The following is a 12,451-nucleotide window of genomic DNA, read 5'->3' as shown; positions in this document are numbered from 1 at the left end:
GTCCAACTAATCAAATCTATTAATGTTTCATGTTAAATGGACAAGCGACAAACTTTAGATATCAGCAAGAAATACTCGGGAAAACTACTTGCCTATCAGTGAATGTTGAGTACGAGGTATTCTCCCATTAATTTATACAATACCAGAACACAATGCTCTAACAAAGAACAACAGGTATGAAATTTAAAAACCACAAGTTGTAACGTTAAAAGTGAACTACTACTACGTACTTGAACCAACCAAAATCCCAATAGTTGCTCTTTCCAGTTTGTAGAGACTAGAGACTAACATGAAAGTGGACAAAACATCAGAGTTCAAAAAACAGATTTGCCGAAGGATACGATTGCTTTTACAAAATACTAAAGAATATTAGAATGATTGAGGCTACACCATAAAATCATCAAAAGAACATTAATTAATAAAATAAAAAGAGAAGGATTATCTTATAGGGAGGAGGAAATGGAAGTGTTAAAACTAGCAGCAACACAAGTGACAGGATGACTGTATAAGATGAATTCATATGATATAATTCATTTAGCCTATCGTCGAAAACTTGCAACAACGATAGCAAATATCCAACACAAGATTATTTTAATTGATATTTATATGAAATACATAGTAATAAGGGAGTCAAAATTCAGGGCAGGGGATTAAAACAGAAACGAGTAAATAAAAGGGAGGTGGGTTGATTACATACAACAACAGTGGGTGATTGACTAAAGATAGTCGAATTCATCTTCCTTGAGGTGGGCAAAAAACTTGACAGGACCACGAGCTGGGATGTCGGTGAGAAACTGAACCTTGTAAGGAAGATTGGCGGAGATTCGCTTACCGTTCCAGAGGCCAACATACTGCTTGATCTCGCCTTCCAGACCCGTGAGGTCAAGCTCGGCTACTTTGGGGACGTGGTACACCTTTACACCCGCCTTCACCTTCACACGCGCTCCAATCTTCGCCTCCGGTGACGTCGTCGACTCATCCACCGCATTAATAGCCACCTCGCACCTAATACCACCCCTAACGCTCTTGCTTTTCATCCACAAAGGAGCCACCGCCGTCGTCGTCTTCTTCATCACCATCATCGATGAGCAATTGCAATTCGGGGACACGCTCACCATCGGCGATAGCCTTATAGTGCTGCTGGCGCCGCTCATCTTCTTTGTTCTATTCCACTCTCGCTCTACTCTTCTTTTGTTGATTAGATTGGATTGGATGCGCACCGAGGCGAAGGGTTTCCTTATTCCCCTTCTTTTCTATCTAATTCTAATTGGATATACAAATTGATGTTTGAACCTCCCAAAATTTCATTTATTATTGCTTCCAAAATAAAATATTTTTTCGATAATATTAATATTTATAACCTAGTTACATTTTTGTAACCAGCCACTCCCGTCCCGTCGAAGAGGACACGTGACCCATTCTGCAACACACCTACAATATCCATATCCATCCCTTCGTCTCCAGCTAATCTTCTCCTCTGCTTTCTCATTTTGTCATCATTATTCTTGTTCCTGTTTCTTATTTTCGGAGGTTCATTTCTTTGCTAGAAATTATCGATAATATTTATAAATATGCCCAGTCACCAAAATAATGTTCCACGTGTCACAAAATTATGCTCTAACTTTTTTATTTTGCATTTTGAAAAAAACGGACTCTGTTTTGCTTTTCCGGCCCGTGGTATATTTTCGGTCGTTGTAGCGTCTAACGAAATTTCTTTTACTCTATAAATTTTAGGAGCAAACTATTTCTATACAATATTAATATATTTAATAAATATCCATTCAAATGCTGTAATTTCATTGAGTATAAAAGAAATACTGTACACATTTTCTTTCCACACAAGTGTAATATAAAAAAGTGTGAAAAAATATTGTAGCAACACTTTTCTGTTTTAACAATTGTCTTTTTCTTTCATTCCAATAATACGAGGAGAGTGAAAAATACTTCTTTAATTTTTCCTACTTTCTTCCGTTTTGTCGAGATTTAACATAAAGTGTTATTAGGTGCACCAGTTTTATTATTTGTGTACCCAACATTTTTTGTTAATTTCAAAATTACTTTACGTCGAAGATATGTGAGTTCATGGTTGATTTGTATGATTTTTATAGATAAACTTGATCCGTAAGTATAATTTAAACATACAGATCAATTTCATCTGTATGATTCATATGGATCAACTTGATCCGCATGATTCATACAGACGAACCTAATCTGAATGACTCATACAATTTAACTTGAATAATAGACATTTTTACCCATTCACTTAAAATGTTACATGCACCAGGAATAATGCTAGGTGCACTTAACATTACCCTTTAACATATGCTTCATTGCTATAGAAATTCATCTCCATGCTTTTTTCTTAAGCTTTTACTTTATATGGCTTCCTTCACCATCCCCTTATGCTAAATAGTTTCCTTTCTGAATGGTTGATCAATTTTAACTACATCTAATAAGAATTGTGAAAGACAAAATTTAATAAAATGTAAATTGATTTGGTCATGTACCAAAAAGATCACAAAAGATATGTCCCTTAAAAGAATGGGTTATATGATATTTAACCCGAAGGAAATGAGAAGAGGGAGACCCAAAAGACTATAGGAGAAATTCATTAAGAGAAATCTTAGAGTTAATAATATTTTTGAAATTTTGATTTTTAATGGTATCAAATCACGTCTAATAAGCCCACTTATTAGGATAAGGCTGTTGTGGTTGTTAGAATGTAGACCTAACAACATCTCGAGTTTAACACCAATACACCATGTTGTGTAAAGCCGTAAATGGATGGGCCAAAACATGATAACCAGATATCGAAAAACAGGATCACAATCAAAAGCTTTAGAATAAGAAAATCAATTGACCAGTTCGAGGAAATGGTGATCAGCAATACATTCAGCTTCTTGTTGCTGGAAATGCATAAATGTACAACTTGTTTTCTTTTTTATAAAAAGCAAAATAAAGACAGGTAAGCAAGCAACAACAGATACATATAACCGGAACAAAAGATTTACAAAGCTCAGCTGTTACAGCGATAAGGAATTTGCAAGACAAATTGGGTATCTGGATTCATATATATGAGAAGGTACATGAACTTCCCAGAACCCATGAAAGAATTGAAAAGAACTCAGTTATCATATACGAAAGCGACCAATAAGCCGGCACTGTTCTGGAAGCAAAGAAGAAATTACTTGTCCATTGAGTGGGAAAAGCTCCCCATCAATACCACATCCATTGTGAGTGTGCTTCCCAGGCTTTATCCTCACAGACTTTACCTACATCCAAAGGGACGCAGCATTTATACAACTTTAACAGATACAGATGCACAAATTACAAGGACAAAAGAGAATGTGTAGCTTCTGCACATTAAATAACATAGCCAGATATGGCGACCAAGACATCACTCTAAAAAAGTCAACTACGCATTACACAGTCTAAAACTAATCACAATTGTCAATTATAGTTTTCCAAAAAGGAAGGGAAAAGATTGGAATATATACTTACATCATTAAGGTGATTTTACCAGTTTATAGTCATCAGAATATAGTAGTGTGATTGTGTGAAAAATAATTATGCAGGCATCAGTCAACAGAGTTTCACTGAAAAAATCTTGGGAGTAAAACAACTCTAAATATAAATACCTTGACATATTCAACATATGGCAGTGAAAGATGTCGACCCATTTGTAGGAGTAAGAAAAATCTCAACAGCCTCAGCCTTCCACTCCCATGAACCAAGAGCAAATCTAGTGTGTTATCATCGTGCTCAGCTTTGGGAGCAACCACCTGAGAGCTCTGAACAGTTCTACATGCATGGTTGCAAACCAGAATGCCAAGAAATTGTCCCTTTGACGCAACCCATTTATCTCCAAAACGGGGCACAACCTCCTTTGCAGATCCTATTTCTGTGTCATCTGATGGTCCTGGCAACTCAATTGGATTTTCCACATCCCAATTACTAGGTTCAGCATCCCATTTTGGTTCAGCATCCCAGATAGGACCTGGATCAGACAGTGTTGATGATATATCCTCTCTATCATTTGTCACAGTATTTCCCCGTCTAGAGGTATCATGTGTTGTGGTCAATCCAGTCCATCCTTTATCATTCCTTGACTTAGATCTGGTTCTTGGCCAGTTTGGAGTTGTTGACAGAGGCAGCTGCGGATGGATAACTTCTGGCTCTGCTATTACATTGCCCCTTCCAGACGATAGGCGTTTGGACTTTGGATCTAAGCCACGCACCAATTCAGAAGGTTCAGTGCTAGCATGGGTACTACTACAGGTATCCAGGTCTACACCAGATATATGACTTGGAGTCATTATTGAGTCAATACTAGAAAGACTAGATGCTCTGGGCATTCCATCCTTATTTGATCTGCTCATGATGTCAGTATACAGATCTGACATGTCAACTACTTCCTTTTCACCAGAAAGCTTTCCTTCTCTCTCAGTCTTTGAAGCTGGAAGATATTCAACTTCATAGTTGTAGCGTGGTAAGCATAGGAACTTGAAGAATCCAGCAACAAAATACCGCAGCGGGCCAAAGCGCTTCTGATATTTTTCAGAAAGTTCCAACACTGAAATATGAAAAATACATAAAACACTTAATGCCCATTTAAAACCGGGCCTTAATAATTTTGTCACTGCATTAATCAACTGCCTTCAAGTTCAAATACTAAATAAAGGCTCTACTTTTCCCTAACTTTTTCTTCTATTTTCTCAATTGATTAGCTGAGAGAGTTGAGATAATTTTAGGGTAAAAAAGCATGAGTGTGTTCTCTCTACACTCAGCTAAGAACATTTTATATATTAAAAGAGAGACCAAAAAGGTCAACAAGTACAAATATAAAATAATAAGAAAAGGTATATATAAAAAACAAAAAATAATCTAACATTATTTATTCTCACATTTTTCAGTTAACACTAACCAAGTGCCCATTGTTAAATTATCATAAAGGTTACAAACTTCCAAATGAAAAATTGGTCAATAATGGAAAATATACCAGGAGAGCATAAATGCAGCATCCCTCCATTCTTCCTAATGGACCTAGCCCTTAATTTCTTCAGTCTCCACCACCAACCCACATTTTCTATATTTTTACCAACGGTCAGACATGTCCATGTCATGTGTATTGCAGATAAGAGTTCATACAACTATCTTATCAATTACCAAAAGTTCCTATCAGCTCCTAAAGAGAAAATGCTTTAGTTAAATAGTTTATATAAAAGAACCATTCAGGAGCCTTCACTTAGAATGGTCGGTTCTTAACATTGTATAACTAAGTGGCCAAGAATTAAATCATGGCCGGACCCATTTTTCTAAAAGTGGAATTTCAACACATTGAAAGGTGGGCCTGTGCATTGTTTATGCTTCAAGCCCAGAGGGCTCTTGTTTGGGGAGCCATGTTAGAGATAAAAATTATTCATAAACCTTCACCTAATAGCTTAAGCTTTTGGGGTGGTTGGTTCTTGACACTAAATTCAACATTAAGGCTAATTATGGCAAAAAAAATTCTAAAGCCAGACATTGTCAGCAAAATAGGGAGCTAAGAGCTAAAATTCAGCAGCTCAAGAAATCTAGCAACAAGAAGAAGCAAAGGAGAGAACAATGTAATAAAAGCAAACAGTTTCCCTCATGTATCCTAAAATTTCTGCCTTCAGTAATAACAAATAAGAATTTTATACACTGCATTGACTTACCATCACCAACAAAACCATAATATGAGACTGTTAATCCATAGTGAATTTTATTAGTCTGAATCCATTCAACAGCAAAGACATCTGTAGCAGTAAGACCACCCTGAATCAAGAAACATAATTAGTGTACTAAGTCACTGCAAGAGTTTATTAAGTACTACCTACAGTCCTAAATATGAGAAATAAATTTTCCTTTTTACCCATAATTAATTGAGGTCTATTAATGCCATACACTCATTTTCCTATGAAAATGGATGCATTTATTGAGCTATCAATGAAACAAGGTATGCTCATTGGTTGAATTTGAAAATAACCACCTCTTAAACCATTTAATGACATGGGTAGTCTTGGAATAAAATTAAAATTTATGACAAATTAACTAATCTAACTACTTTTATTGGTCTTGATGAATTAGGTAATTGTTTCTTATATATAGGACCGGCGGTAGTATAAAACAAGCGTGGCATATCAAGAAATCTACACAATTGTTGACATGGAAAACAGAAGTGGCATATAAAACAAATAAATCTTCACCTATTTAACCAAAAAAGAAAAATGCCCATTGACGTTTAATTCATTCACCACACATGTTTACCTAACAGAGAACAATAAGATGCCATTGACCAAAGAAAGCAAAATTTTCATCCAAGGGAATTAAGTACACTCCTAATAATTTGGAAACAATTCTTCTATACAGGTTGTAGGAGGAGGAGGGTGTAACCCCCTCCACACACACAAAGAGCCATGTCCACTTTATGGGAACTAAATGTCCCACTTCCAATACTTATTTCTACTTTCCTGTCTGACTATGACTAGAATATTATTTTATAAGAAGATGATGCTAAAATGGATCAATCTAAATAGAGAAACCACAGCACATTATTCAAAAAATATTAAAGACTGACAAAAGAAACTGAATGCTGACAATGAATGAACAATTTTATCAGGAGACGGTGTCATAAACAGGAAGAATATTAATACACAACAAAATATGGCCAATGTCTATCTAGAACATGGATATGAACTTCAAAGTTATCAATACGACAATACCTATTTCTCACTATAAAATTTATTAATTACATGCCCATCACTTACTTGAGAAGAGAAAAAAAATGAAAGAATGCTACCTTTACAATAGCCATTGCTGCAGAAACTGGATCTCTAACTCCAAGAACAGTCCATACCAACGAGTTATCAGAACCAGCCGGTATAATTCCAATTGGTATAGATATTCCTTCCTTTTGATTGTCTCTACTAAGGAGACCATTAAGAACCTACAAACCAACCATGTCATATAACTTGCCCATCATTAATGATGTTTGTATGTGTGTGTTTAGAGCAGTACTCCTACAAAAAGTGCAGCCTTTAATATCATTGTTCAAAAGATGATGGGTTACAAAATACACCATATTTGTGACAAGACACAATACCTTAATAATTTGAAACAATTTATATTAATTATGAGTGACTGATAAGATTCTTATAAAAGGAACAATTCTTTATTTATATTGAAGGTATACACAATGATGATAGACATCCAATATGTCTTCATGAAAGAAGATCTTCTTCTCCTTTTTCTGTATATTCTAATAGATGTTCTCAATCAGATGATTTCAATGTCTGTTGATTGAGATAATAATCAAGGGTAGCAAAGCAGGTTCAAATGAAGTTATGATTTTTCAACCCAGTTTGTAAATGATACTGTCCTCTTGTTGAAGGAGGAAAGCAAAAATGTTGATGATGTTCTCTCCAATCACAGATTAGAAAATCAATGAGACCAAGAGTGGTATGGCAGATTTAAACTCTGAATATTGATAAACAGATTCTTTCTTCCAATGTGTTGCAGACTTTTTTTCTTTTGCTCGGCAAAGATAACTTATATATAAATAATCAAGTACCAGAGGTACAGTGAATACATGAAGATAAGCTTCCAGGCAGATGGTTCCAAAATCAGACTATAAACAGTCTCGACAGGAACCAAAAGCTGGGAAAATACGTTGAGAGGATATTTGAGTGGGTAATATGCTAATCTTTGAGGCTTTCCTCATCTCTTTTATCTATCAACCACCCATATCTCTCCTGTACAACAACAACCACCAAGCTTAATTCCATTAATTGGAGTCAGCTGTATGAAATAAAAATCGCCACCAGGCTTTTATGAAGACCAAATTTCCGCTAAATACATTTAGAGCAAAGCTTTCTAACTGGAGCCTTCATCGATGATATCTTAAATGACCAAATCACCTTAGGCAAGTTTTTTATATCATCTACTCAATAGACTCTTATCTCTCCCATAAAAAGCTTTTATTCTGTTTGATCCTGTCTTTTCTTGAGATCTTCACTTTGGCAAAAGTCTCTTCCTATCTTACTTGACTACTTATACTCAAATCAAGAAAGGCGAATGAAGACTTTTTCCAATGTGTAAACTAGTAACTCCTTTTTCCAATTTTAAACTCATTTATAGCCAGGTTTGGAGGTTGTGTCATTTTAACAATTCCCAACGTAATGATGGAATGCAATTTTCTCAATCAAAAAATTCCCTAGGACCAGCATTTAATATTAAGCACGAGTATTGTGTACTCTTCTCTTAATGGTAAGAAAGAGAAAGTGCTGGAGCAAAAAAGAATAAAAGAAGAAACAAGAATCAAATAAAAAATTAAAAACCTAATATGAAGCCTTGAGACAAACTTTTACAACAGCTGATCAGTAACTTTGACCTATTGAACGTTAGATTATTCCAGGTTGGTCTCCTTGAACAGCAAGACTCCTATCACTAAAGTGTATGTGCAAAAGAGGGATATGGACTGTGGGAAATCAAATGCTTACGTGGGCATGGGACACATTGACCACAGCTGAGCCAACTACCAGCTTGGCAGGGTAGAGGGAAGGAGGGCTGAAATTCTGCTATGATCTATGTGGATAAAAGAGGAGAGAATGGGGGAAAAGAAAGAGTCAGTGGTGCGATTGGAGAGACAACCAAGATGCTTGAACTCATGGACTATCATTGAGTTTTCTTTCCATCTATGTTAGTTTTCATACTAGTATACACATACTTGACCCCATCCCACTGATCTAATACCAGTTCAGAAGAGGAGATGCATATATCAGTTTCAGTGTTCTGTGTAAATCTAATCCAGTTCCTATCAAAACAATTAATAACTACATCATCACATTTAATGTGATAATGAAAGAAGCCTTGAGCCACTGGAATTAACAAGAAAGGTAACCAACATATTTCAATCAGTCCTAGATAGCTTATGATCCAGTCACAGACAACATATGAAAGACCTTTTTGGAGGTAAAACAAGTAAAACACACAAAGAAGTTAGTATTTTCATCAACAAAACAATACATAGAATAAGTCACTGAATCATTAAAATAGTGTGCTGACCTCATTGATTATCCCATCACCACCAACACAGATAATTCCTGAAAGAAACACCAGAAAAGTGGCATACGTGAGGAAACATTTAAAAAGTAACAAAATATAATCAGCACAAGTTCAGACTATAGAACGATGATTTTACCATCAGGGCAAGAGCTGATGTCTACACTTGATGCAAGATTTCTCGCATGACCAGCAGATGTTGTTTTGACTACCTCCAATCTAAACCCAGCAAGCTGTCATAGTACATGCCATACATATAAGTAAGAAAGTCGCATGCTGCTTTACTCTATCCTGCCTATTGCATGTTATATATAAAATATTGCAAGTAATTCAACTATAATGGTTGAAATATTGGAATCGGACTGAAATGACATAATATTGATAATGATAATAATAGTAATAATATGAAAGAGCAATGTGTTGAAAGACATTTGAGAAACTAAACATAAAATAGATATTAGTATTAGTCTTGCACATGTCCTGCTGTTTTACACAGTAAACCTTTCTAATTTTACTGCCAAATTTGAAACCATAAAATATGCACACAACCACAATGATGAAAATAACAACAATCATATGCAGGAAATGGAATCCAGGAAAGAGTGCACCATACCTTGAATATGGGTTCCACAATGCCATGGAAAACTTTACTTGAACGACCCCGACCTGATCGTGGGTTTAAAATTACAAGCATCTTAGGTGGAGTTTTACATCTAAAGAGCAATTCAGGAGGGGTATCTGTATGAAGTAATTCTGAGGATGCTTGCTTCTTTGAAGACAGTAAAGGGTGAGGAAGACAATTCACGAAACAGTGTTGATCTGCAAATCCACCAACCCATTGAAGTGCTTCTTCTATGCTAGAAGCTACAAAGCGAAAGTCCTTGCGACTTCGTCGAGATTTTATAAAGCAAGAAAGCCCACATGAAGCTTTTTTCAATGGGTAGGAGTGCACTGTGAAATGTCTGAGACCAGCATTATAAGAAACCTGTTTAGAACATGAGCTAAAACTAATTAGTCTTTTTTTTATTTTGTTTTCTTCCCTAGCACCTATGACAGAAGTATTCAACCATCCACCTGACATAGAAGCAAATGCATACCGAGATAACATCATCAAGATGCAGCACTTGGGATCCCCAAGCCATGGCCTTGCTTGTTAGTTTGGCATCTACAGCATCTTGGTTGGTAATCTCCGAAGTTTGTTGGGCATCAGCATTATCATTTGTAGCAAGTTTTCTCTTATCCAAAATGAGTTTTCCAGAGAAAACGACATATCCTAACAAATCAGACTTCTCATCTCCTCCTCCAGCTCCTGCAATGTCAATCCTATGCTCAAAATTCTTGGTTATGTCCTGATCATCTGGACGAATGGTAGTGGGGACACTGGTCTTCCTGGAAGCCTTGACTTTGCCACGTTTTTCAGGGAAGACAATAGGAGAAGAGTGCTCCCCCGTTGCTATCTGGGAACACAATCCCAAGCGTCTTAGAGATTGTTGAGGTGAGGACAGTCTCAGTGCCGATGGTATCTTATTAGTGTTGTTATTAGTACTACCAGTAGAATTCCGGTGCATATCTCTCATAGTACCATCAATCTGACAAACACGCAAGGAAGAGAACCTAGCATGCGCAAGCGCATGACGCACCTTCTGTATACCGGGATTAGGGTTTTTAATTATCAGTCTGCAGCTCAGATCGCGAATCGACGACTGGATCTATAAGCAATCCGATCTGAGGCATCGAGCAAAATTGTCATTCCGCAGCTCTCTTTTTTTCATAGTTAGATAGTCCGTTAGCGTTGTTAGGTGATATGAACTAAATCTACAAGAATGAATAAAACAAGGGTGGGTGAAGGAGCCACGAAACACGCATACAGACAAACAGATAGATAGGTAGGGATCGAGTAGCAAACCAGTGATCGAGTCCAACACATACAGAGACAGGGCTGATTCTCAAATGAAAAGTTGCGTTCCTTCCACCTTGAATTCAATTCAGGCTTCAACTTTCTGTAATGGACGCTCAGGATCTCTCAACCTCAACGGGCTACCCACTTTCCTTCGCCGTCATCCGGGTGTGTGGTGAGTTGTGACAACATTTTTTCTTCTTCTTTTTTGATACTAAATAAACTATTCAATCCCAAACAAACACAACACCTGCCACTGTACCAGCTCAAACTCAGTAGCACTAGCACTTTTGTGATGATGTATTAATCCAACTCCATTTTACATGAATGAAATGGAATCAAATGATTCGATCCAATCACTTGAATCAATCTTCCATAGTGGATTTACTTTCCATGACTCACATTATATTTATTAATACTTTATACTCGCCAGATGTTTTAGCATTTTAATCTTATTTCAGAATTATTAATATTTTACAAATTTAAGATTAAATTGTAATTTTTTTTATCAATATAGCCTTGCTTACAATGACTGATGCATTTCTTAAAAAATTACTTAAATAACCTTTCGATTCCTATAAAATAAAAAGGTTTTATTTTTTTCAATTTAATCTTTATAAAATTTTATTTTTTTTATTTCAGATGTGTCATTACAAAATTTCACTAAAAACTCTCATTATCATATAACTAATAATAATACATTATCGCTATCACGTCATCAAGGAGTGATGATATCATCATCACATTACATCAGTAAATGATGATGATATCACTTGTTGATGTCATAAAAGTAGTTTAATTAGTAAATAGTAATGATGATGTCATACAAAATGTTATGTTACCTTGTAATTAGGGATTAAAATAAAAAAGTATCATATTTTAGGAATTAAAAATAGAGAATTTGATGTTTGTAAGAATTATAAAAAAAGAAAGTACAAATACTAAAGTAAAAAGTGACATACTTACTGTAAGATATTTAAACATTAATATCTAACGATTGATGACCAATATTTAACAACTAAAATTTGATGGTCAATGATTGGTAGCAAATAGATAATTAAGTAATCTTAGTTTTGGAATCAAAAGACAAAAAAACATTTTGAGAATGGAATTTTGAGAACATAAATGCAAGATTTGAGGATTGATTAGTGATTTTCTAGACGGCTTAGTGTGGCCTAGCAAAGGTAGACTAAAGGTGGCCTACAACCAAGGTCAATCTAAAAGAAATTAAAGTGGGAAGTAAAATCTAAATATGGGATGCAATTGGAAGCAAATTTTCAAGATTGGCATAGATTCACAATCTTTTAAAAAAAATAGTGGGTATTATCATATGAAAATTGATTGATGTCGATTATATTGTATAAACAACAAAAATACACGATATCCATCAGTTTAGTTTTGCTAATAACTAATATTCGTTAGGGAACCTAACTGATCACTTTTAGTGGAGTCGCTCCTCCCAACCATGATTTT

General features: G+C 35.5%; 2 protein-coding genes across 2 annotated transcripts; both read right to left on the bottom strand.

Annotated features, from left to right (window-relative positions):
- Positions 1-498: 498 nt before the first annotated feature.
- Positions 499-1,388, bottom strand: LOC114411621 (ferredoxin-thioredoxin reductase, variable chain-like). The gene has a single exon (XM_028375243.1). The coding sequence runs from the start codon at positions 1,152-1,154 to the stop codon at positions 717-719; it is 438 nt and encodes a 145-aa protein (XP_028231044.1). The 5' UTR covers positions 1,155-1,388; the 3' UTR covers positions 499-716.
- A 1,450-nt stretch (positions 1,389-2,838) lies between these two features.
- LOC114411619 (sphingoid long-chain bases kinase 1-like) lies at positions 2,839-11,359 on the bottom strand. The gene is made up of 9 exons (XM_028375239.1): positions 10,988-11,359; positions 10,179-10,896; positions 9,695-10,066; positions 9,221-9,314; positions 9,085-9,122; positions 6,821-6,967; positions 5,697-5,796; positions 3,639-4,573; positions 2,839-3,272 (listed from the first exon to the last, which is right to left on the bottom strand). Exons 2-9 carry the CDS (start codon positions 10,656-10,658, stop codon positions 3,132-3,134), a joined length of 2,307 nt encoding a protein of 768 aa, XP_028231040.1. The 5' UTR covers positions 10,659-10,896; positions 10,988-11,359; the 3' UTR covers positions 2,839-3,131.
- Positions 11,360-12,451: the final 1,092 nt, after the last annotated feature.

The sequence above is a fragment of the Glycine soja genome, chromosome 5 (genome assembly GCF_004193775.1).
Source record: "Glycine soja cultivar W05 chromosome 5, ASM419377v2, whole genome shotgun sequence".
Lineage (NCBI taxonomy): Eukaryota > Viridiplantae > Streptophyta > Magnoliopsida > Fabales > Fabaceae > Glycine > Glycine soja.
Note: the sequence above shows the minus strand (reverse complement) of the source record. Positions and strands in the feature narration are given on the sequence as shown.

Excerpts from the sequence above, each read along its gene's own strand:
- LOC114411619 (XM_028375239.1), bottom strand. The coding sequence starts at position 10,658 with ATGAGAGATATGCACCGGAATTCTACTGGTAGTACTAATAACAACACT. Across the intron at positions 9,315-9,694 it reads TTGTGGAACCCATATTCAAG|CTTGCTGGGTTTAGATTGGA; the intron begins GTATGGTGCACT and ends GTACTATGACAG. Across the intron at positions 9,123-9,220 it reads CATCAGCTCTTGCCCTGATG|GAATTATCTGTGTTGGTGGT; the intron begins GTAAAATCATCG and ends TGTTTCTTTCAG.
- LOC114411621 (XM_028375243.1), bottom strand. The coding sequence starts at position 1,154 with ATGAGCGGCGCCAGCAGCACTATAAGGCTATCGCCGATGGTGAGCGTG.